This window comes from Rattus norvegicus, chromosome 11, assembly GCF_021556685.1.
Source record: "Rattus norvegicus strain SHRSP/BbbUtx chromosome 11, alternate assembly SHRSP_T2T, whole genome shotgun sequence".
NCBI lineage: Eukaryota > Metazoa > Chordata > Mammalia > Rodentia > Muridae > Rattus > Rattus norvegicus.
In genome coordinates this window covers 28,176,291-28,202,249 of record NC_141544.1, presented here as the reverse complement: position 1 = coordinate 28,202,249, position 25,959 = coordinate 28,176,291, and the positions used below count along the sequence as shown (strand labels likewise).

Here is a 25,959-nt window from a genome sequence, read left to right as displayed (position 1 = left end):
TGCTGCTTAAATGAATATGATTTAAAAAAACAATGAGCTTTGTTTCTAAATACTTTTTAATTTTTTTTAAACATTTATTCTTTTTATGTGTGTGTGTGTGTGTGTGTGTGTGTTTTGGGAAACAGTGTCAGATTCCCTAGGACTTGGAATTAGAAAGGGTTGTGAGTCATCATATGTGTGGGTGACAGAGCAGCCAGTGCCCTGAACCACCGAAGTATCTCCCCATGCTTCATTTCCAGGCATCTTGATAACAGTTCTTTTTTGTTTTTCTGTTCACACAACCAAAGTTTTTCTAATGAATTGTAAATACCAGTTTTGGGTATGTGTGAGGGCTTGTGGTAGGCAAACACAGTCATTGTCTTCTTTTTAGTTAAATGATCTTGTGTGTCTTAATACAGAACTGAATGACTGAGTTTACCCGCTAGAAGGTCAAACACATCTGCTGAATGCTTGGAATTTCAAATGGTAACATTCAGCACTTGTGACAGGATAGCCTCCGTGGATTTGAAGAGTTAGTCAAGATCATGTTGGAGTTAAATTGGTTTGGTAAACTTAATGAGAGCACTTACACTCAGGGATTTGAGACACCAGAGCAAAAGAAGTGGAATGAGAACAAATTATTATTTTTATATTCTACACCTATACTCCATAATGATAACAAGCGAAAACTACCCTGCTTCATTTTAGCATAGCTGGTCTTTTTTCTATAGTAATTGCAGAGTTATTATTGGGGTTATTTCACTTTCATTCTACAGAGGTACAGAAGGCAGGCAGTGTTAAGGGAAAAGGTGTACTTTTGAAATAGAGTTACTATTAATGACAGATAGTCAGAGGTGACACTTGGATGATTTTAAAGGGTAAAAAGTATGAATATATACATATATACATTATACATATATACATATACACATACACATACAATACATATACATATGTATACATGTACATATACATATACATACATACACATACACACACACACATATATATAATATATATATATATATATATATATATATATATCAGCATGGTCAGGTAGGGTGAGCAGTCCTAACACTTCCTCCCTCATATATGATTCTACAAAGTCCCTTTTCAGGCTTGTGTTCTCCAGGCTGGCTCTGAAGATCCAACCCAGCACAGACATGATCACGAGAGGTTACCTGATCAAACCCCCTCTTTAACTCTCTAACTCCAATTGTGTACACAAACTTCAGTTTCTACTGGCTCCATGTCTCCTTAATGATACACAAAGTAATGATTTGCAAAGAATAGGACCACTCAGGTGATAAAAGTGAAACTAGATGCCAGTCAACAGCACCGAAGTCTAATCCTCAATTAAACAACGCAGAGGTTTGTGTTAAGATTAGAAAGAAGCAGCATCTTATTTGGTTGAGAACAGGAGCAAGCTGAATCACACATGGAAATACATCTTCTGTGAAGGATGCTTCACAGAAGTCAACAGGTGAATGAGGTACAGAAACTGTCTAGCTGCTTGCAAGATCTGAAGGGCCTAAAGAGTGGCTGTGGAGTTGATAGGAGCTGAGACGGGTAAGGGGTCAATCAGGTTTATAAACGTGTGTACACTGTGAGAGAAACATCAAAAGAAAAACCACTGCTGTCTGTGTTTTCTAATGTATGAGACTGCTGCTCTGGAGAAAGGATTTTGTATGCAACTGAAGAGAGATAATGGTGAAGGCATCTCAAAATGATGGAGAAGACAAGTGTTTAGAGCCAATTCTTAAGAGAGAATGATGGATACTTATGGTGCTTGTATGTTAAAAGGAGTGAGAGCTATAGGTTCACAGGAAATATGAGTATGAAGCAAAGTGTTTGTGGGTTACAAAAAAGCGAGCCTTACTTGGAGTAGAATATTATGATGGTTGGTAATCTGGCTGACATGTTTTCAGTTTGATAAAAAGGATAAGCAAAATATTTTTATCATATTAAAGTAGAAGTGGGGTGAGCATGTAAAGGTATTTACCACTAAGCCTGACTACTTTAGTTTAATTCTTGGAAGCCACAAGAAAAAAGATGAAAAGTTAATTATACAATTCTGTCCTTACAGACTGACACAACCAGGCATTGTCTAGGACGAGGAACCCAAATTAAAAAACTGCCTCACCAGATTGCCTTATGGCCATGTAAATATGAGATTCTCTTAGTTGATGATTGACATAGGGGGTGTCAATCCACTGTGGGTGGCACTGTCAGGAAAGCAAGCTATATCTGAGCCTTGGAGCAAGGCAATAAGCAGTGAAGATTCCTCCAAGGTCTCCACTTCAGTGCCAGTCTACCCTGACTTCCCTCAATGATGGATGATTAGGAATATAAATCAAATAAACATTTTTCTCCCACATAGCACAGTGCTTCTGTTCATGGTGTTTAGTACAGCAACAAAAAGCCAGCTAAAACACACCCAAAATGTTTGGAAATTTGTTTTTATAGCGATGTGAATTGAAAGTGATAGCAAAGAAGGATCCGTGAGGAAGAAGCCAATCAGAATCCAGAATGAACACAAAGTGAAGTGAGGAGCCACAAAGAGTCCACATCAGTTAGGACAGATAACAGAAGAGAGACTGGATGACTCAGCAGGGGTATAATACGGAAAGTTTGCCCACAGTGTCTGAGGCCAGGAAAAACAAGTGCTGGGTAAAAGAATTTGACAATGAGAAAGGCTTGAGGGAACAGAATATCTTGCATCCATTCACCAACATGCTATAACAAACAGAAAGTAGGGATAACAGAAATATTTTTAATGAAGTTATTTCATTGTGAAGAACAGGATCTGCACTTATGTCATCTAATAAAAAAGGAACCAAATACTCTACTATTATTCTTCTGGTTGCAACAGGAGCCATAGAGGACAACTATCAAATGTAAAATTATTCTTGGAATACACAGTGTTTTGCTTAAGTGATATATAAGTGTACAAACTGCCATAGAAAACTGGTAAGTTAGGTAAATCAGTTCATTTCTAAGCCTGTAGCTGTTTAGAGGTCCCTTACAAATGTTCAAGGTTTCCCTTGCTACCAATGTAAGTTACTTGTGTCTGTCTTCCTCTTTGTTTTTCTGTTCTGACATTTTTGGGAATCCTCTCCCAGCATCACTGATCTTACCTGACCCTCCAACCAACAGGTCACATGGTTGCCTGGTTAATGTACCTAATCTTGTCCATTTGACGGTCTTGGGAAAGGCTTATGAGATAATGGAAAACACACTTCTGGGTGTGTCTATGAGAGCAGTTTGAAACATAATCAGATCATGGGAACTCTTAAGTAATGATTCATCAGGGGTTGGGGATTTAGCTCAGTGGTAGAGTGCTTGCCTAGCAAGCACAAGGCCCTGGGTTCGGTCCCCAGCTCCGGAAAAAAAAAAGTAATGATTCATCCACAGGAGGATTTAAAATTTTTTATTAAATCTATTCCCTTTACAACCTAATATCAGCCCTTCCTCTCCTTCCAGTATCCCCTCAGACAAGTACCCCCATTTCCCCTTCCCCTTCTCTTTTTAGAACGGAAGAGCCCATCTGCTTGTCAATACCCTCCCCTCAACATCAAGTCACTATAGAACTAGGGACAACCTCTCCCATTGAGGATAGACAGGGCTGTCCATTTAGGGGCATGGGATCCACAGGCAGGCAGTCATGCAACCGTCAGGGACAGCCCCTGATCCAATTATTTGGGGAACCCACAAGAAAACCAAGCTGCTTATCTGCTACATATATGTAGAGGGCCTAGGTTTAGCCCCCTGCTTGCTCTTTGATTGGTGAGTCAATCTCTGGGTGCCCCAAGCATCCAGGTTAGTTGACACTGTTGGTGATCCTGTGGAGTCCCTGTCTTCTTTGTGTCCCTTAATCTTTCTCCCAACTCTTCCTTAAGACTCCCCCACGCTCCATCTAGCGTTTGGGTGTGAGTCTCTACAACTCTTTGCATTGACTTCTAGGTGCAGCCTCTCAAAGGACAAGTCTGCTAAGTCACTGTCTACAAGCATTACAAAGTATTATTAATAGTGTCAGAGAAAGGTTTAGCTGGTTGGCCTTCCCTGAGGCTCTGCTTTATCTTTATCCCTGTGCATCTTATAGGCAGGACCACTTTTGGGTTGTGAGTGGGTCGTTGTCCGCATCCTTCCACTGTGAGTCCTGCCAGGCTACAGGAAGTAGACACTTCAGGATCCATATCCCCTACTGCTAGGAATCTCAACTTAGACTCTCTGTGGCCTCTTCCTATCTCAGGTCTCTAGCATGTCCTAGAGATTGCCCCACTAGCCCATCTCCCTTCTCTCTCCTCTGTTCTCCTTACATATGATCTTCCCCACCCTGCACTGCTCCCTCCCCATCCTGTCTTCCACCAAGTTCCCTCTTTCCATCAATCTCTGATATCTATTTTGTTTTCCCTTTTGAGAAATATTCAAACATCCTCTCTTGTACCCTCCTTGTTATTGGGCTTCTTTGGATCTATTGATTATGACATGGCTATCCTGTACTTTATGACTAATATCCACTAATAAGTGAGTACATACCATGCATGTCCTTTTGGGTCTGGATTTTCTTGCTCAGGATGATATTTTTTAGTTCTATCATTTGCCTGTGAAATACAAGATTTTCTTGTTTTTATTGGCTGAGTAGTATTCCACTGTGTAGATTTACCACAATTTCTGTATCCATGCTTCAGTTAAGAGACATCTAAGTTGTTTCCAATTTCTGGAATATGAATAAAGCTGATATGAACATAGTTGAGCAAGTGTCTTTATGGATGATGGAGCATCTTTTGGGCATATGCCCAGGAGTGGTATAGCCAGGTTTTAAGATAAAACTATTCCCAGTTTTCTTAGAAACTTCCAAACTGACATCCAGAATGCACATGTAATGCCACAGCCACCTTGCAAAATTTTAAGAGCCCCTCAAGATCATAGGATTAGGGATAAACTGATTTATCAAATATGCCTTATCATGTCTCTGTCTGCTTCATACAATCTTTGATATGAGTAAAATGTGGATTCTCTCTCCCAGACTTTTAATATGTGGATGATTTCCCCATTTTTGCCTTTTATTTCTATTTATTTGATGACTTCCTAAGCACTGGGACTAGTGAATGTACTAGTAAGAAATCAAGGAGTGACTTACAAATTAAAAATGATTGTGAGAATGAATCACACATACGGGAACCTCACAGAGAAAGCAAAGTGGAAATAGGGAAGATAAAAGGATGAATTTAACTCACCAGATGATGTTAGGTCTGTGGTCTCATTGGAAGGATATTCTTTGACCCAATGAGTATTAACCCATGCTTAATATGTCATGTTGCAGCTCTAAATCATTAAGAATCATTTGTTGACTGAGTCAAAAACCTTATCGATGCTAGAATTATGCAGTAATAGAAAGAGCAGTTATGCTGATAGATTTGGAGAACATGAAAAACTAAAGGCATTATAAATACATTGAAAAATTTGAAAGGAAAAGTAGAAAGTATGATACAAAAAGACAGCTACACTTCCTACACTCAGCACTGAAAGTAATGAACCTCAAAAATGATTCTAAAGACAATTTGAAATGAATGGGAACAAAGCGTTAATCATGAAGAGTCTACATGACATATTTGTGATTATCATCCATATAATGCGTGGTGGAGGGAGAATCAGCATTTACACATGGGAAGGATTTAAAGACAACATATACACCCATTCGTTATTCTCTTATATGACAAATTCTTGTCAAGCACCTCTTGAGCTGCTCAGTGTATGAGCTGCGGAGGTTAGGAGGATATGAATGAGTGTGGGTAGTGCGGTAGGCAGATGAGCTCCTATCTCATATTTATAGTGGACAGCCTATGCTATCTCATTGAAAGGAAGTGTTTAAAATGGAGAATACCGAAGTACATACCTTTGTGTAAAAATTCACTAGGCCACAAATATCCTGCATTATTTGTGTATCAAGTATCTTGGGAAAGATCTAGCCAGACATGCATACAGATTTTATGTTCATAAAAAAATAAGCCTTTGAAAGAACCATTTAAAATTCAAAGAATTCTAACAGTATATATTGTCAGGTTCATGGGAAATTCCTTAGGTTGAACTTGAGGATAATTTCTAAGTGCATATAAATGTTTAAATATCATTTCAAATAAAAATATTTAACAATATGAAATAAAGATAAAGTGAGAGAATGTAATTGCCCTGTGAGGAGTATTATTCTCGAAGTCCCAGGTAAATAGAGATATTGTTCACTTAGATTCTTGAAACATAACATTGTAGCCAGTGTGATTTTGGGGGCTGAAGCTTGTTACTTCTCACCACAGAACGCTCATGAAGGTTAGTTAGAAAAACAGATCTCAGATGTAATTCCAAAATTGGTACAGAAAACAAGACATTCTTGTGTAAATGTGTTACTTTTCCTTCCCCTACTTTTTGTTGCTGTGATAACATGCCTGACAAAGGTGACTTAGGAAAGAAAAGGTTTATAGTGGCTCACAGTTTGAGTGTCCCCTGCATCGAGACAGAGGAGGCATGGACACAAGAGCCTGAGGCAGCTGGTTCCATAGTTCCCGCAGTCAGGAAATTGAGCAAGGTGAATGCTGTCCTCAGCTTTTTCTTTTTAGTTCATGTCACAATGATACAGCTCACTTAAGGGTGTGTCTTCCCACCTCAATTAACCAAGCCTACAAACTCTCCCACAGACAAGCCCACAGAATAGCCTCTTACTGATTCTAAATCCTGTCAAGTTGACAATACAGATTAGCACAAGATTTCCCCATTTTATTTTAATTTTTTCCTTACTTTCGCCAAATTAAGGAGAAACTTGAGCTGACATTCCTTACAACAAAATCTTTCTAAAGTCAACATAAAGGGACATGGATCATAGTCACGATAATGAACTATAACCTAATTTTTGGCTTCCACAAGAAAGTTGAAATCAGCTTCATTGTTGGCTCAAGGTAAAGAAGGACAATGAACACCGATCTGAAGGGATCCACATATGCTATTGGGCCATAGGAAAATTTTCCATTCATAGCTGGAGCTCAACATTCTCTTGTGGTCAACACCATAAAGCCAGTCACTGAAGATGGACTTCAAGTTCTGGGAAAAGAGAGGATGAATGGTTCATATAGTGAGAATGGTCAGAATAGCACATACTGCCTAATTACCGTTCGTGGCAGAAACATTTCCTCATTCAGTATTACTAAGTGAGGTAAGGACCAAGACATATTTTATGTGGCCTTTCTGGCTGTTACCATCCCAAGGAAGGTACTCGGCTGAGCTGGGAGTTCCGTGTTTTCACTTAGTAGGATCTTGTCGGGTCTGTTTTCTTAACCTCTATCAGCTTCTAGCTCATGCTTAGGACAGGCGAGAGTTTTCAAGTTGTTTCCATGGCCCACATTTTGTGATATGATGGAAGAAATCAGTCTACACACTAAGCAGATTCATAAGAGCAGTACATCAGAATTTCCACCTGTTCTTTCAAAGGTGCTCTTTCCTCTCTGCTCTCAAATGACCACTGTCAGCCCCTTTCACATGTATGTATGCTTGGTTCCTTTCCACAAGCTATCTTAGGTTTAATGGTTTCATTTTCATGCTTCCCCGACAGACTATACTTCCTCTGTCCTACCTTCCCCTCTCCCTTTTGTTCTCTGGACACAACACCAGTTATAACTCCAACAAGGTCAGAGAGAACAAGCAACCATACATGTGAATTCACTTCACTTGTGTTCCTTCTAGGACTTCCTGTCCAGAAAAACTGAACTGTCAACATTTTCATTCTTTGGAGCTATGATAGGCCATGCCATCCAGAGAAGAATTATCAAATATTAACTATTAAAATAATTATGTTATAGGCAAATGCCAGCAGCAATCCACTGAACTGAGAACGGGACCCCTGTTGAAGGAATCAGAGAAAGGACTGGAAGAGCTTGAAGGGGCTCGAGACCCCATATGAACAACAATGCCAACCAAGCAGAGATTCCAGGGACTAAGCCACTACCTAAAGACTATACATGGACTGACCCTGGGCTCAAACCTCATAGGTAGCAATGAATAGCCTAGTAAGAGCACCCAGTGGAAGGGGAAGCCCTTGGTCCTGCCAAGACTGAACCCCCAGTGAACGTGATTGTTGCGGGGAGGGCGGTAATGGGGGGAGGATGGGGGGGAACACCCATATAGAAGGGGAGAGAGAGGGGTTAGGGGGATGTTGGCCTGGAAACCGGGAAAGGGAATAACAATCGAAATGTAAATAAGAAATACTCAAGTTAATAAAAACAAAATTTTGTAAGAGAGAAAGAGAGAGAGAGAGAGAGAGAGAGAGAGAGAGAGAGAGAAAGAGACAGACAAAGAGACAGAGACAGAGAGAAGACATTTCAAGAAATCAATTCCTTAAAAAACAAATGAAAGAAGCTAAAGTAAATTGTGGAAGAGGGCTAACGAGTGTAAATCACTGCATTGTAACAGATCCCTCCGGTTTATCATTATCAACTACACACACACACGCATACACACACACACACGTGCACACACACGCACATGCACACACACATACACACACATGCACACTCATACACACACACACATACACACATATACACACACATACACACACATACACACATACACACACATACACACACACGTGCACACACACATACACACACATACACACATACACACACATACACACAATACACACATATGTGCGCACACACATACACGCAATACACACATCTGTGCACACACACATACACACACATACACACACATACACACACACACACACACACACACACACGCTTACCCACCATTACACCTTGACTGGTTTGTATCTTTACGGTTTAGTTGTGATCACATGTGTGAGTCTGTATGATGATATTCATGGCCTCAAGAAACTGGGCATTTACTGGCTGTCAGTAGGTTTCATGAATTCTTTATTTGTGTCAGCAATCAGTGAGGTGGTATTATCCTTATTTCAGTGGTTGAAATACGAAAGTCAAAGACATTAGAGAACCACATAGTGTAGGACCTGGTGGCAGATCTCGATTTAAAGACAATGCCTTTGAGAACCCAAGGTTTATGAAAACAACATGACTTTGAGATGTTAGAATCCTTACTTTACTAATGTGTAATAAATGAGGACGTTCAATCCTAACTTACAGTATATAATGGCGTGACACAAGTGAATACACAAACTCTAAGTGAGAGGTTGTGATGTTGCTAAATAGAGTTTCCACTTTGCCTTTTATCAATCTTACATTAGCTATCTGAGTTTGGCAAAATTGATTGCCATTTTACAGATGGAAAATTGAACCAAATTGAGTGAATTGGCTGATGTTCTATAGCTGGTAATGAAAGTGCTGATACCAATATAAGACCAAATCTTAGTCCAAAGGTTTATATAACAAAGTCTTCTTCAATTATTAATTAGGTAGAGATAAATGCGACTTAAGAAACTCTTGGTGCAAATTCCATATGTGGTGACAAGTGAGTGGCCTTGAAGTGTACCTTTCAGATTATTTTTATGGAATTCTTAAATTACTTGGTGTATCCCAGTTTTTATTGCATAGAAAAAAAAACGAACAAGAACATTGCATCTATTAGAGCACATATATTTTCTTAGATTTTGAGGTCACAGAGATGACTAAAATAGTTCCTATTACAGGTTCACTATTAGCAATTTTCAGCAACTTGGCATCCCAAGTGAGAAGGTTGACTTGAACGTACATTGCTGGGTTTTGCTAGTTTTCAAGATTCGTGCCTTCAGTTTTTCTAATTTTCTAATGGGCCATAAAGATAGAATGACCTCCCTATAAATATTCAGAGTAAATAAGGTTTGTTTTTGCCTTCCCAGAGTGCTGTAGTGCCTTTATGCCTGTGAGTCTCTGGGGAATTCAGACAAAACTCAGGACTCGGGAGCATGCTGGCCTCAACACTGCACTTCGACATGGCAAATTATCACTGTGTTCACAATGCCTCACACATGTAAAGTGACTTTGGCTTTTAAAAACTCATCTACTTTATCATAGCCTGATGTTGTACACAATTCATGAGATTTTATTTCAGGGTAAGGATATAACTCCAGGTCATAACAGTATTTTTCATAGAAGAATGAAAAATGAAGGAAAGAAATTCATGTTCCCCTTCCTTCCTGGGTAGTTGTAAAACAAGTAGTTGAATTCACTCTAAAATTCCTTATGAATATTCAGTGTACAATCTTTATGCATCTCATGGTTTCCTGCTATAAAATACAACCATACTGATGAATAATTGGGTTAGAAATATGCCCTTATTACAGCTAACCTCTGCCTAACCCAAAGCCAAGCCTGTATGTCACCCAGATAAAAGACTCTACGACAATGTATAAAAATCCTCAAAAGTGAGAACCCATTTATCGTTTTGTTCAAAAAAACTGGAATATTCACATTGTTCTTGATGAGAATAAAATATTGAGTATTTTAAATGACTCAAAATTTAAATTAGAGGCAAAAATGAAAATATTCACACGAAAACATGAATCGGTAACTTGGATAATAGCTATTATCTCTATGTGGTTCCATGGAGTCTTTAATGGGCAGATCTGACCTAGCCAAGGGATCAGGAAACACTTTGATGATATGGCTAGTTGAGTTCAAGTCTAATGAGTTGAACTTAATTAGCGCGAAATAAAAATGATAGAAAAATTGTGAGGATGAATGGGGTCCAAATCCCTCAGGAGAGGAGGCACCAGGTAAGACTAAGGGAGAGGTCCCACAGGACCTTGTAAGTTACACTGAGTTGTATGGGTCATCTTCTAAGAACAAGGGAGAGCTGTACAAATGGGGATGTTGACTTCTGTTTGCTCCATTCTCATTTGCTTGTTAAAGGGATGAAGTGAGGCAATCAATTTGCATTTTGACAAGATTGGGACATATGGTGAGACCGTGTGGAGGGAAACACAGCGGAGGAAGGGATGGTGGCTTTAACAATGGGGAAATGCAGACAGAGATTAATGAAAATTCTCAGGCTCACAGACTATGTACCCCGCAGCTGCAGTTCTCTAAATGAAAGAAATGTCAGTTTTAAAAGTCATCTTTTGTGATGTCAACCAAAAAGCCCCATTCACTTTAGGACATATGGTCACAGATGAGAAGGGAGAAGTGATACAATGACTTGAGCATATATTCCAACTCTGCCCTTTGGTTTTTAAACTCGAGAGCTCGTAGTCACCATCATGGCTTAATGGAGTCATTACCAGTGGATAGGGAAATGTCTTTCATTTGATTCCCCCATTCCACTTGGACATAGGCCATTGTTTCCACAGAGTGGCTGGGAGCCATGCAGGGTTTCAAGGGAAATTGGCCTTTCAGAGGGGCATCTGAATAGATAATGCATATTGCCACTGTAAAAATCGCTAATGAATATTAAGGGTGGCTCTCATTTGTGGTGATTGAAATGAACTCATAAATTCTCTCTAGGATGCGGGGACTTTTTTCCCCTCCCCGTGGAGAGATTTAATGGATTTGCGGCATTCTGAATGATTTGGCAAGAAATCAGAGGTATCAGTGCAGTCACCCGCAAAGGGCACTTAGTTTCTCGCATGTGATAGTCAACCACCACAAAATATTTTCTGTAAGAACTTAGAATGATTGATGCCACTCACCGTGAGTCATGACAGAGTGTCAACTGAAAAACTGAAAAAAAGAAAAAAAAAAGAAGTGGTTAAAGACACCACAGCTTTCAAAACAAATTTGACTTTTAGAGAAGGGTTATTTCCTCTTTGGGAAAAAAAAAAAAGAAAAGAAAAGTTAGACCTGCCACCTGCAGGAAATTTAAATCAGTTGTTTGCAGCAAGGGACATCATATTTCGAGGCCACTGAGATTTCCTCCTGCTCTCCCTGTATGGAACAGATTAAACTGTTCCCACGCGGTGATAAATACATCAGAAAAAAAAGGCTGTAACAGGAATAGAATAGTTGTAGCAGTTAATGGCACAGCTTCCCGTTAAAACAATATTCTTTGGGTTTCTTAGGCCACTTCCCATTTTATGTGTGCTACTTTTTGATGAGTAAATTTTCTTGCATTTGCATAATCAATAACTTTCAGAGCTCTACAGATCTGAAGAACACCAAAGGTGAGAGTCATAAGGAGCATGGCTGGCTGGCTGAGATTAGGATAGCAGGATGGATTCTGAAAATACAGGCGCCATCTATCAAAGCAGCACGCTGGGATTACAGCTAATTCCTAATGTGTATATGAGGAAAGAAGATGAAAAATATAACCTGGAAAAGAAATTGCCTTTGAGTTTCTTCATGACAAGCAACCATTGCCTGAGACATACACTGCAATGGTAAAACTGTAAAACATTGCCATCTTATTATGTGAGAGAGTATTTTCCGAGAAAAACGAAGTGAATTTGCATGATACATTTTAGTGCATGCAATATCTGAAAAAAGAATAATCCTGGGAGATTTTATTCTGTTAAAATGGTGAACTGTTTCCTAAATCAAATCTATGAACCTCCTTTCTTATGAGTAAGAAAATCTGCAGGACATTAACTTACATGTTCAGTATCCCTTTACAAGAGTGAAAACCATGATTTAACACATTAAGGTCCTTGGGCAGTGGTTGACAAAGCTTGGCTCACTGGACAAAATCTTTCTGACTGTTGATATGGCTTGCAATAGGCTTCCTGTGTATGGGAAACCCTTTCCAGTGAAAAGATCCTCGGCTGGAAAATAGGTCAGACAGCATTAGGTATCTTCTCTTGAGTTATAAAGTAGTGGCTATAAAGGATGCTGATTAAGATGTGCTGGTAGGTTCATGCTCATGAGTCAACTTTGTTATAGAAGAACTAATGGGTACAGATTCTTTTAAAATTATCACCTGAAGAAAAGGACTTGATTACCACAAAAACAACCCTTTATGCCACAAACAGTGAATAACTTTCAGTAAGCAGCTTTACGAAAGACAGTAAGGTGTCTTTCTAACAGCTGTTATAGGCAGAGTAGAACTCAGTGCTGTTCAGAAGTGAAAGTTGGATATTTATGAGTCAGTAGCTTAGAGAACTTACTCTGTGTGAGCATCAGAGGCCTCTGTAAAACACTGGAGGTTTGAAGTGGAAAAAAACCCAATGGGAAAAAAAACATTGCACATCTATTGATTCCAAATAATCACATCGATTGATTCACAATTGGTCAGAACATTGTTATAAGTGACATTTCTGGTTTTGGTTCTGTGACCCAACAACAACAGAATTACTTAAGGTATTTTTAATATTTGCTTCCTCTGGGCTTGCTAAGCCAGAGTTTTTGGCATTGGGCATTTTTCACAAGCTTCATATGGGACATATTTTGTTTGTTCGTTTGTATCACAGTTTGGTAGTACTTAATGCTCAAGGACGTTTGGATGAGCAGTACACACTCTCTCACTTCTCCTGGTTACCACGGAGAAAGCACGAGAGACGTTGGTGCTTTCCAACCGACTTTGTTAAAAATTCCACCAGTTTCTGGGACCTTTTATTAATCACAGAATAGAAAACTTTCCAAGCAAAGAGTAAAATAAACCATAAGGCATCTCACCACGTATCTTCTAGGTTTTGCAAAGCAACTTTGCATGTAAGTAGCATTCGTAGTTGTGAAAGTTATTTTCTTTCATTTCCTGTAAAGGCAGTCTGACTTTCTTTTTTGCCATTTTTTATTGGATTTTTTAAATTTACATTTCAAATGTTATCCCCCTTCCCGTACCCAGCCACCCACCCCTTCCCTCCTTCCCACCCTGGCATCCCCCTACACTGGGGAGTCCAGCCTTGGCAGGACCAAGGGCTTCTCCTCTCATTGGTGCCCAACAAGGCCATGCTCTGCTACATATGCAGCTGGAGTCATGGGTCAGGCCATGTGTAGTCTTTGGATGGTGGTTTAGTTCCTGGAAGCTCTGGTTGGTTGGAATTGTTGTTCCTATGGGGTTGAAAACCCCTTCAGCTATTTCAATCCTTTCTCTAACTCCTCCAATGGAGACCCCATTCTCAGTTCAGTGGTTGACTGGGAGCATCTGCCTCTGTATTTGTCATGGTCTGGCAGATCCTCTCAGCAGACAGCTATATCAGGATCCTGTGAGCATGAACTTCGTGGCATCAGGAATATTGTCTGGGTTTGGTGGCTGTATATATATATCCTCAGGTGGGGCAGGCTCTGAATGACCATGGTTTTGTTTCCTTTCAATATTAGCATCTAAACTTTCGAACACACTTTAAAACTTCCTGTGATTTATCAATGCCTCTTTCATATTCTTTGCTACTATTTTCAATCTTCTCCATGAGTGTTTAATTGGTTTTATGGTTCTAAGGGCCATCACGACTTTTGTCAGTACCATGGTTATATAATGACGGGACTCTAACACAGCATCCTTCACTACTCCTGAAGAGTGAATGTTACTCCATTTCAGAGAGCTAAAGAAACCTCTGCTTTGCTAATTATAAACCTCTCATTTGCTAACATAAGTGTTTTTAATGTTGTCTGGTCATGAACTTTAAATCTTAAGAAATATGAACCATTCTAGTAGGTCTGAGTAGGATTTTTGAAGTTGTGTACAAAATTATCTATGGTTCTTTGCACTTGATAATACTAATATATCCCTAAAAGAGATGTGCCAAAGGTTTTCAGTTGATTCAATATGGTTCTCACTCTCCTTTTTAAAATTTGTTATTTTATAATTTATTTGCTTATAATTTCTTCATTGAGAATTCCATATGATATATTTGCAGTTTCCATTCACCAACTTCTCCTATATCTAGGGCTCCTCTTGAAAATTCTTGTTCTTTCTCTCTCTTGCAACTAACAGACAAAAAAGCTATAGAGAAAGACCAAAATCCCTGGAATCTGACTTGTGTTGGCCAACAACCCTAAGCATAGGGACTGCTGACCCTGTGTTGTTGCTGTGATACTCAATGATACTTGATTAGCAAAAAAGGTGTATTCCCTCTCTAGCAGTTATTTCTGAATATGCTCTTGTCTAGAAATAAGCTTTTGTGCCTACCCCCACCCCCATTAATGCTGGGGTTTTGACTGGCTTCAGTTTCTTGTCCGGGTCGCATGCATGCTGTCACGTAGCTGTGAGGTTACTGGTTCCTCAGCCCCATTAGGTCTGGAAACCACTGCTTCCTTAATGTTATCAACATCTCTGGCTCTTAGAATTTCACCACCTGTGTTTTCTAACATATGGCTGAACCTCGAGGAAGTAGGTGTGATAAAGACATCTCGCTTATTGCTGAGTGATCCAAAGTTTCTATTTTCTTTATGTTAGGCAATTGTTAATTACCCGCTACTGCAAGGACCAACTCTGATGGCAGCTCAGCAATGCACTGATCTCTGTGTATGTTAATAGGAGACGCATTATTCCTATGATCATCTACCAGAATCAGAGTGATGGCTCTCATGACCTATCTATTCTCAGGTCACTGTGCTTAATGACAGTAGTAGATACAGGTTCTATCTCATGGAGTAGGCCCAAACTGGTTTGAATAAGAATTGCCCTAATAGGCCCATACATCTGAATGCTGACTGAATGACTCTACTTGAGGAGGAACAGGATGTATGGCCTGTTGGAGTATGTGTGGCCTTGTCGGAAAAAGTGTGTCACTAGGGGTGGGTTTTTAAGGCTTCAAAAACCGAAGCCAGGTCCAGTGCCTCTCTCTTCCTGTTGCCTGTGGATCTGGATATAGAATTCTCAACTACTTATCGAGCACCATGTCTTCCTGCTAGTCACTATGCTCCTCACCGTAATGATAATAGACTAAACTACAAGCAAGCCTCAATTAATGACATCTCTTATAAGAGTTGCTTTGTTTATAGTATCTCTTCATAGCAGTTGAACACAAACTAAGCAAAGGCCTCAAGTCCAAATGAAAAAGTGATTGGTTAATATCCAAGCATTGGTGTAACTAATATACCAGAAGATATATCTTAAAGGAAATTATCAGCATACTTTTTAGGGCTTGTAACTAGGGTCAGATTGATAATTCTATTAAGGGCAGATTCTAGAACTATGAATACTGGCCAATGAAGATGAAACTTCAATTTGAGTATGAGTTAGATTTCTTTATTTTCTAAGCCATATGAACTGTATGGAATCTTACTGCCAAGTTATTGAGGGTAGCCAATGGTGTTGGCAGTAGCCTATAGTGTTTGGGGGTATTCAAGGAAAGCACTATTGCCAATAATTCAAGAAGATACAACCAAATCCTGGTGCATGAGGTTGAACAGGAATAACTATTTGTTTTTCAAACTGAGTGATTCATTTCTGTGATGTGTTATCCTTGGCAGCCTTGCAACTCTTGGTTATATTCTACTTAATGCAATTATCAAACTTAATTGCTATGCTCAGTGTAAATAAAAATGACTTCTTACAAACTATGGAATAGATATCCCTTGGTTAACCAGAGGAATTCCCATGCACAGTCACAAGCAATGAGTGACCCAATGGCTTGATCTTTGGAAAAATTGTTTAGCTCCGACAAATTTCTCTCTTCTGTTGCTTATGTTCAGTCTGGTTCTTCAGCCAATTAGTCTGTGTCACCAATGATCAAGGTGTGTCCTCCCCCTCCTGTTAGGTGCAAAAGTCAGTATTCCCCAGGAAAAATCCTCCCAGCTTCTTTACTTCCTTTATGACCCAAAATTGTTCCAGATAAAGATTATGATTTCATGTATTGGCTCAAGGACAGAAGAGGTAATACAGCTCCCCCATCATGTTTTCTTTTTCATGTTTAGAAGAGTCTCTGTTGAATATTTGCATTGATTTTTAAACTTCTCTTACCACACATTTCATGTTTAAAAATGATCAGGAATCTTGCTAAACTTTTATTTCAATCTTATTCAGTTAGAGATTTCCATTACATTTCTGAGTATACTGATTTTTTTAGCACTATTAGTTATATAATTCCAATAAGTGAAATGAATGTCATAGTGTATATTAATTTAATTCTTTACTTGTGTGCATAAGTATAACATGCTGTTTGTCTGGAAGTTATAATGAAATTGCAGAAAGTGAGGAAAATGCTTGCAGTGCCTGGTGGCTCTTCAGTGAATTCTGGCACTCTAGTAAGAAGCTCTTACTTATAGATGTGTTCTATATTCCTGATATATTGAAAACAACCAAGTCATTTGCATATCAAATAGACTTATTTAACTATTCAGATTAGAGATCATTAAAGATTGTATAGTCTTAGGCATGTTGTAATTTGCCTGTCTGAATGAGAAAGAAGTCATGCACCTGAAATAAAATTCCTCACTATTATAATTTATGATATTTAGAGAAAATAAAACTAAAACTAACAGAAATAATAACTGTAATTCAATATTCTTAGTATTGATTCTAGTTATATCATGCTTCTTGGTCTTTCTGCATACATAGGAATGGAAATTTTAATATATATATATCACTTTTTTCAATTAGGATAAATATCAAGAAAAACAATTCTGGGAACTCAAATGGCTTGCTACTGGAAGGTTAATTCTATTTCATGCTTATAAAGTCTCAACTGAATTATTTTTATCAACATCAAAATATCAATATCAAAATAATTTGAATGTCTACATCATGGTATTAGTACTCTCATTTTTCATTGTGACATTGCCATCACTAAATGGGGTACTCTGGGAAGACATAATTTCAATGTATTCTTTCTTTTTTCATCCATGCAATGTCCTGCAGACAGAGGAGCTTGGAGATGGCATTTTGGACCACATTAAAAAAAAAACAAAAAGAAAAAAGGGAACATTTCTCCTTCTTGCTTTTTCTTTTACAGATGGAGTAACGTTAAACAAGCACAGTATATACAAAGAACACAAGAAGTTAGACTCCAGAGAATCAAATAATCCTATTAAAAATGGGGTACAGAGGGGTTGGGGATTTAGCTCAGTGGTAGAGCGCTTGCCTAGCAAGCACAAGGCCCTGGGTTCGGTCCCCAGCTCCGAAAAAAAAAAGAAAAAAAATGGGGTACAGAGCTAAGCAAAGAATTCTCAGCTGAGGAATATCGAATGGCTGAGAAGCACCAAAAGAAAAGTTCAACATCCTTAGTCATCAGGGAAATTCAAATCAAAACAACCCTGAGATACCACCTCACATCAGTCAGAATGTCTGAGATCAAAACTCAGGTGACAACAGATGTTGGCAAGGAGTGGAGAAAGAGGAAGACTCCTACATTGTTGGTGGGATTGCAAACTGGTACAACCACTCTGGAAATCAGTCTGGAGGTTCCTCAGAAAATTAGGACCTGGGGACTCAGCTATACCACTCCTGGGCATATACCCAAAATATGTTCCAACATATAAGAAGAACACGTGCTCCACTGTGTCACAGCAGCCTTATTTGTAATAGCCAGGAACTAGAAAGAACCCAGATGTCCCTCAACAGAGGAATGGATCCAGAAAATATGGTACATTTATACAATGGAATACTACTCAGCTATTAGAAACAATGACTTTATGAAGTTCATAAGCAAATGGATGGAACTAGAAAATATTATCCTGAGTGAGGTAACCCAATCACAAAAAAAACCCACATACGGTATGTACTCACCAATAAGTGGATATTAGCCCAAAAGCTCAGATTACCCAAGATATAATCCACAGACCACATGAAGATCAAGTAGAAGAAAGACCAAATTGCAGATGTTTTAGCCCTACTTAGAAGAGGGCTCAAAAATATTCATAGGACGAGATTGGAGACAGAAGTTTGGAGAAAAGTCTGAAGGAAAGGCCATTCAGAGACTGCCCACCTGGGGATCCAGTCCATTTACATACAGCTACCAAACCCAGACAATGTTGCTGATGCCAAGAAGTGCATGCTGACAGGAGCCTGATATAGTTGTCTCCTGAGAGACTCTGCCAGAGCCTGACAAATACAGGGGTGGATACTCGCAGCCAACTATTGAACTGAGAATGGGGTCCCCAATGGAGGAGTTAGAGAAAGGATTGAAGGAGCTGAAGGAGTTTGCAACCCTATAAAAACAACAATACCAACCAACCAAAACTCCATGGTACTAAACCACCATCCAAGTAGTACATCTGGACAAACCCAAGGATCCAGCTACACATGTAGCAGAGGATGGCCTTGTTGGGCATTAACGGGAGGAGAAGCGCTTGGTCCTGCCAACGCTCAATGCCCCAGTGTAGGGGAAAGTCAGGGTTGGGAGGTAGGAAGGGGTAGGTGGATGGGTGGGGCAACACCCTTATAGAAGCAGGGGGATGTGGGATGGGATATGAAATTTATGGATGGGAAACCAGGAAAGGGAATAGCATTTGAAATGGAAATAAAAAAATCCAATAAAAATAATATTAAAAAAAAAGTTCAACACAATTTTATGTGTAGTGCCCTAACTCTGGCTTTATCATGTGTCTTCACACAGGCATCTCTGTCTAGGAGTTCCTTTTAAGTCTTGCCTTTTGCAGGTTCCTAGTAGTCCCACAAATTACAGGATGCCAGTCATTTTGGATGACAGGCCTAACATTTCACTTTCATGTCCTAATTACAGTTGCAACAAGTCCATTTCTTTTGCACCATGTACACTAGTGCCCAAGAAGTTGAAAAGAGAGCATCTTAATCACTAGGCTGGCATTATGGAATGTTCCAAGACACCATGTTGAATGGGAGTGGAACCTGAATCATTTGTAAGATGAATGAGTGCAATTAATTACTGAGACATCGCTCCAGCCCCCAAGCCTAGCTATATTATTTTGGGGGATACAATCCAAACATACTATTCTCATTCATAATCTGACCTTTTGTTAATACCTTCTAGAGCTTTCATTCCTCCTCCTCCTCCTCCTCTTCATTGCTTCCATTCTTCTTTAATACTTTTGTTGTAAGAAATTGCTTCCTTTTCCCATGGCATACCTACAATTCTCATGTCTAATTCTATCATATTCTGTGCTCAGTCTTGAAATATCTGTTCTTTTCCTTGCAACTCCAGGTATGTGGCACAGTCCTATTTTGTTTAATATTGCCTCATACATTTCCTCATAAGTGAAACATTCCCTTACCTTTCTAACCAATAGCTGTTTTACTCAATTCTTTCACTAAGTGTACAAAGTGCACTGCCTCGTCTTTGTGTCAATAGCCTGGCTTCCTACTAAATTCTAACCTGTGGAAAACCATGCACATATCAACCTAGTGTTGGATAGCCTGGTAAAGTGTTCAAGTAGGTGTAGACATTCAGTAAATTTTAAATAGAGAAAATAAGGTCCTTCCTCAAAATGTTTGGACATGAGAAGCCTGGCACGTGGATCTCAGAAGCAATGGCTTACTTATATAATTAAGAGTTCTGCTGAGGGATCTCATAACTTAAGATACAGGAAAAGCATGGGAGTTAGCAGTTGACTTCTGCAGTCTCCCTTGGGTCATGTCTATTCCATTACTGAAGGGATTTCTTTAATACTAATCTCCAGCAGAGACAACCTTGATTGGTTGAAGTAGAGAAGATGGTTCTATGTAAACAATATGACACAGTTTCTGATTACTGACTAGATCTCAAATTCGAAAATCAAAGGTCCATGCTTCTTCCTCTTGGGGTCCTATCACATTGTACATTTCCTTTCTCTAGGAAATAAAAAAAAAAAAACAGTTGTCCAAGGCACCATCTCCACAAAAGAGAGTTTAGAGATTCAAGATCCAATATTAAGAGATTAGAAGGTCATATGCTACTGGAGATAGGATCTGTAATTTTTGCCACTGGAGAAGAAGTGACTTTGTTTCTGTGAATGCTTTGCCAGAGAGGTAGTGTCTCAGAATCACTCCTGGAATCAGGAGCTGACTTGAAAGAAAGGGAAATGTCAATAATCAGGTTTCCATATGCATAAAATCAGGGTAAGTACTTAGCACAAAGGCTGTTATGGTAAAGTAATATATGTAAAAAGGAGTAGAAGCCTTGGGAGAGAATGTTCTATAAATCAATAATAGATCATTATCATCATTAGGAAGGTATATAAATATTATTATAGATTTCCCCATAAAACAAAGTATTTTTTTCAAACGATTTCTGGTCTGTGTTTCAACAAATTTTCAGTACTTTCATATTGTCACATTCAGCACTCACTGATTCTATCTGTCACATCCTTTTCACTGAGGAGTGATATGGATTCTGGAGTTCTAATCATGGCACTCGTCAGCCTAGGAAGATGACTTGAAGTATGCACATCTCTGGAGAAGAGTTTCATTCAACAAACACTTCTTGAACCGGCATATTCACTGAGCTGAATGACAGTACAAACAATAGGCCTATGTTCTGCCTTCAAGAGAGCCAGAAAAAAAGTCAAGCATCTAAAGGTATGTGTCTGAAGAAGGTCCTATGAGGAGGCAACAAAGAGAATAGTGTCTTACTGATAACAAGGGACCAGGCATGTCCAAAGGAAAGATCAAAACAAAGCAAGCACTTCCTCCACAAGTAAAGGCCAAGATAAGAGATTAAAGAATGGCTGTCTGAGCACAGGAAGACAAATTCACATGATCAGATCAGCAAAGGACAGTACAGAGTGGGGGTGGGGGAAGCCTCAAATGCTAAGGCTTTGAGTTATGGGAATGATCATTGCGTCTATGTTCAGCTGCAAACCTGCAATAAAATGCTAACCTGAAATGTAAGTGAAAGCAGAACTTACTTCTCTTGTAGAAATTTCCCCTGGCTGAGAATAAACATCACAGTCAAATATAATGTCAGCATGTGACAGTACAAGACTCTCAAGGTAGCAGCAAAGATATGCACTCTGGCTTTAGAAGTTGGGAGGAACACATTACCAAAAAGTTGTGTGACATTGTGACACACAACTTTCCGAATCAATTCTACATGCCACATCCTTTTCACTTAAGAGGGATGGGTGACCACATCCTGGAAGGAGGGTGGGGTCAAGTACTAGGCATGTCATGATTTGTACTATTGCAGAGGATGGGATTCAGATTCACTAGGGCATTTACACATCAGAAATTTTGTGTATAATCTATGATTTATTCCTAACATCAATCCTATCAGGAAATAGTTCACCACGTAACCAATAGTAGGACTTCGATCCAGAGTATAGACACTGGTCCCAAGTTGACACAAGTCTGAACTCAATGCTATTAGTTATTAGTTATTTGTCTTGGGCTGCTGGGCATAAATGTTAATGTGGCTAATTGATTCATCAGACTACTCAGTCGACAATGAAAGTCTAACATTCCTTTCTCACAAACATAGCTTTTAAGAAAAAGTTTTCTTACAAGAGAGAAACATAATTTATTTGTACATATGTAGTAACAAAATCCTGTAAATGATCATTTTAATTTTTTTCCCGATGAAGGAGAAACACAAAGGCTGTGAAAAAAGTGCTTTGGAGGCTTGGGAAGGAACAAGCTTCACTGTGGTTTATACTTTGGGTGGAATCTTCAGTGTGTGTGTGTGTGTGTGTGTGTGTGTGTGTGTGTGTGTGTGTGCACTGTGTACTGATATAAAATATACCGATTTTCTTAGAGATATCCTGTGTTTCTCTTCAATGGTAAAAGTGGAATTCTAATGAAATGAATCTTCTTTTTATATAATACATAATAAAATCTAATTTTGCTGTGGTGTAGTTTTACCCTAAGGCATGCACAATTCTATTTTGTTCCTGTGTTAATGGACTAACACACCAACATTTCACCTTCTCATTGTATGGTAGAAAGGGTGGGGATCCTTTCCATAAATGGCACACACAATTATCACCTACAGTTTTACACTCTATAGCATACTCTCAAGTGATAAGGTCTGAACAAGTATTCAGAGCATTCATGACATTGCCATACATCTCTGATGAATGAAGATAGGAAGGAGATAAGAATGGCCTTTCTCTTCCTGTTTACAAATTGCTTTTTTAAGGAAAGGAAGTACAGATATATCTCTTCAGCAATATTTTATTAATTACATTTTTTTTCTTCAGAAGGTAGACAGGAAACCATACTCTACTGATCAGTGTAACCCACCTTCCTCTGGTGATTCTGAGGAACAAAGAATGAACTTAGCAGGGGATTTAAATAGCATATGTTAGAAATAGTACCTTCAGACTAATAATTCTTTTCAAAATATTTCTACTGTCACCGCTGTAGTAGGAGCTTTCAGCCAAACAGGGTATGATTCGGATGGTACTAAACTCTATTATTATTTTAAAGGTGACTTTTAACTTTTTTGTGACAAGAACATGATTTTTTAGGTGTCTTACTCTGTGAGGGTAAAGAGGCAGAGCATTGCAGAAGATGTAGTTTTAAGTGTAGCGAGAAGCCTATGAGTTTGTGGAGTGGCGACAGTTCCAGTGGTAGGCTGGCCTTCAAGGGAAAAGCTTTTCCCTTGAGTCCCATCATTCCTACAGAGTCATACTTGCAGCCATATCATTATGTCAGTTTTGGAAATTACAGGGGAGAAGTGGTAATGATAGGAATCATGTCTGTAATTAGCTACATATTTCCTACGATTAGGAGCTTAGCAAATAAGATGATGTTTCAAAGGGAGGGTAAAAATCTCAGTGACAAATTACACACATGGGACAGCAAAGACTTGTCAAAATGAGATCCTGTTTACTGACTGTTCATCTCAGCTGCCCTTTAGAGGCTCACAGGTGGACACTTTGGTCCCAGTCTGGGGTGATGTTGGTAGGTAGTGGACCCTTCGAGGACGAGGCCTACAAGTAGGAAATGAGCATATTTGAGGAATGTTCTTGAGAGGAATATTGGGATGGTATATTTCGCTTTCTCTCTTTGGTTCTTAACTGCCATGAATTGAGTAAGATGACTATGGAGTGTGTTCCTATGATGATTTATTGAGTCAGTAGAGGTCCAGACCAACAGAATCAAATAGACTGAAAATTCTCAAACCATGAAGAAATGGAACTTTGGCTACAAATATGCTGAGTGCAATAATATGTCAGTTATGCTGTTTATCAGAAAGTTGCAGGCCCAAAGAAACAAAGCAAGTTGCAGAAGGGAGAGGAGTAAGAATTCCACTGGTAACCCACACCCGCGGATCCCGGCCCGCAGCAGCTCTCTGCTCCCAGACCCCGTGGGAAAGAGACCTCACCGCCTGGTCAGGTGGGCACTCCTGAGGCTGCAGAGCGGAAGAGACCACCAACACTGCCCACCCCTGCCCACATCCCTGGCCCAAGAGGAAACTGTATAAGGCCTCTGGGCTCCCGTGGGGGAGGGCCCAGGAACGGCAGGACCCCTGCCTGAGACACCACCAGAACCTGAAGGAAACAGACCGGATAAACAGTTCTCTGCACCCAAATCCCATAGGAGGGAGAGCTAAATCTTCAGAGAGGCAGACAAGCCTGATAAACCAGAAGAGACTGCTCTCTGCACACACATCTCGGACGCCAGAGGAAAACACCAAAGGCCATCTGGAACCCTGGTGCACTGAAGCTCCCGGAAGGGGCGGCGCATATCTTCCTGGTTGCTGCCGCTGAAGAGAGCCCGTGGGCAGCACCCCACGAGCAAACCTGAGCCTCGGGACCACAGGTAAGACCAACTTTTCTGCTGCAAGAAAGCTGCCTGGTGAACTCAAGACACAGGCCCACAGGAACAGCTGAAGACCTGTAGAGAGGAAAAACTACACGCCCGAAAGCAGAACACTCTGTCCCCATAACTGACTGAAAGAGAGGAAAACAGGTCTACAGCACTCCTGACACACAGGCTTATAGGACAGTCTAGCCACTGTCAGAAATAGCAGAACAAAGTAACACTAGAGATAATCTGATGGCAAGAGGCAAGCGCAGGAACCCAAGCAACAGAAACCAAGACTACATGGCATCATAGGAGCCCAATTCTCCCACCAAAACAAACATGGAATATCCAAACACAACAGAAAAGCAAGATATAGTTTCAAAATCATATTTGATCATGATGCTGGAGGACTTCAAGAAAGACATGAAGAACTCCATTAGAGAACAAGTAGAAGCCTACAGAGAGGAATCGCAAAAATGCCTGAAAGAATTCCAGGAAAACATAAATAAACAAGTAGAAGCCCATAGAGAGGAGACACAAAAATCCCTGAAAGAATTCCAGGAAAACACAATCAAACAGTTGAAGGAATTAAAAATAGAAATAGAAGCAATCAAGAAAGAACACATGGAAACAACCCTGGATATAGAAAATCAAAAGAAGAGACAAGGAGCTGTAGATACAAGCTTCACCAACAGAATACAAGAGATGGAAGAGAGAATCTCGGGAGCAGAAGATTCCATAGAAATCATTGATTCAACTGTCAAAGATAATGTAAAGCAGAAAAAGCTACTGGTCCAAAACATACAGGAAATCCAGGACTCAATGAGAAGATCAAACCTAAGGATAATAGGTATAGAAGAGAGTGAAGACTCCGAGCTCAAAGGACCAGTAAATATCTTCAACAAAAATCATAGAAGAAAACTTCCCTAACCTAAAAAAAGAGATACCCATAGGCATACAAGAAGCCTACAGAACTCCAAATAGATTGGACCAGAAAAGAAACACCTCCCGTCACATAATAGTCAAAACACCAAACGCACAAAATAAAGAAAGAATATTAAAAGCAGTAAGGGAAAAAGGTCAAGTAACATATAAAGGCAGACCTATCAGAATCACACCAGACTTTTTGCCAGAAACTATGAAGGCCAGAAGATCCTGGACTGATGTCATACAGACCCGAAGAGAACACAAATGACAGCCCAGGTTACTGTATCCTGCAAAACTCTCAATTAACATAGATGGAGAAACCAAGATATTCCATGACAAAACCAAATTTACACAATATCTTTCTACAAATCCAGTACTCCAAAGGATAATAAATGGTAAAGCCCAACATAAGGAGGCAAGCTATACCCTAGAAGAACCAAGAAACTAATCATCTTGGCAACAAAACAAAGAGAATGAAAGCACACAAACATAACCTCACATCCAAATACGAATATAACGGGAAGCAATAATCACTATTCCTTAATATCTCTCAACATCAATGGCCTCAACTCCCCAATAAAAAGACATAGA

The 25,959-nt window shown here is 39.5% G+C and overlaps 1 protein-coding gene and 1 long non-coding RNA gene across 17 annotated transcripts in view; one reads left to right on the top strand and one right to left on the bottom strand.

The window, feature by feature from the left end:
- LOC134480953 (uncharacterized) overlaps positions 1-19,256 on the top strand; it is a 113,729-nt gene extending 94,473 nt beyond the window's left edge. The window contains exon 10 of the mRNA XM_087577202.1: positions 17,753-19,256. Within this exon, the coding sequence (XP_087433328.1) occupies positions 17,753-17,761 (9 nt within the window). The 3' untranslated portion in view covers positions 17,762-19,256. The remainder of the gene's footprint in view (positions 1-17,752) is intronic.
- Positions 1-25,959, bottom strand: part of LOC148002471 (uncharacterized) — a 219,017-nt gene that overhangs the window by 34,723 nt on the left and 158,335 nt on the right. For 7 of the 16 annotated variants that reach the window (XR_015632902.1, XR_015632906.1, XR_015632916.1 and 4 more), the window contains one exon: positions 4,519-4,583. The exons of 7 other annotated variants lie outside the window; for them this stretch is intronic. This is a non-coding gene — a long non-coding RNA (uncharacterized LOC148002471). Of the gene's footprint in view, positions 1-4,518; positions 4,584-6,731; positions 7,072-25,959 lie in introns of those variants that run through there. 2 more of the 16 variants (XR_015632920.1, XR_015632904.1) reach the window with 2 other exon arrangements.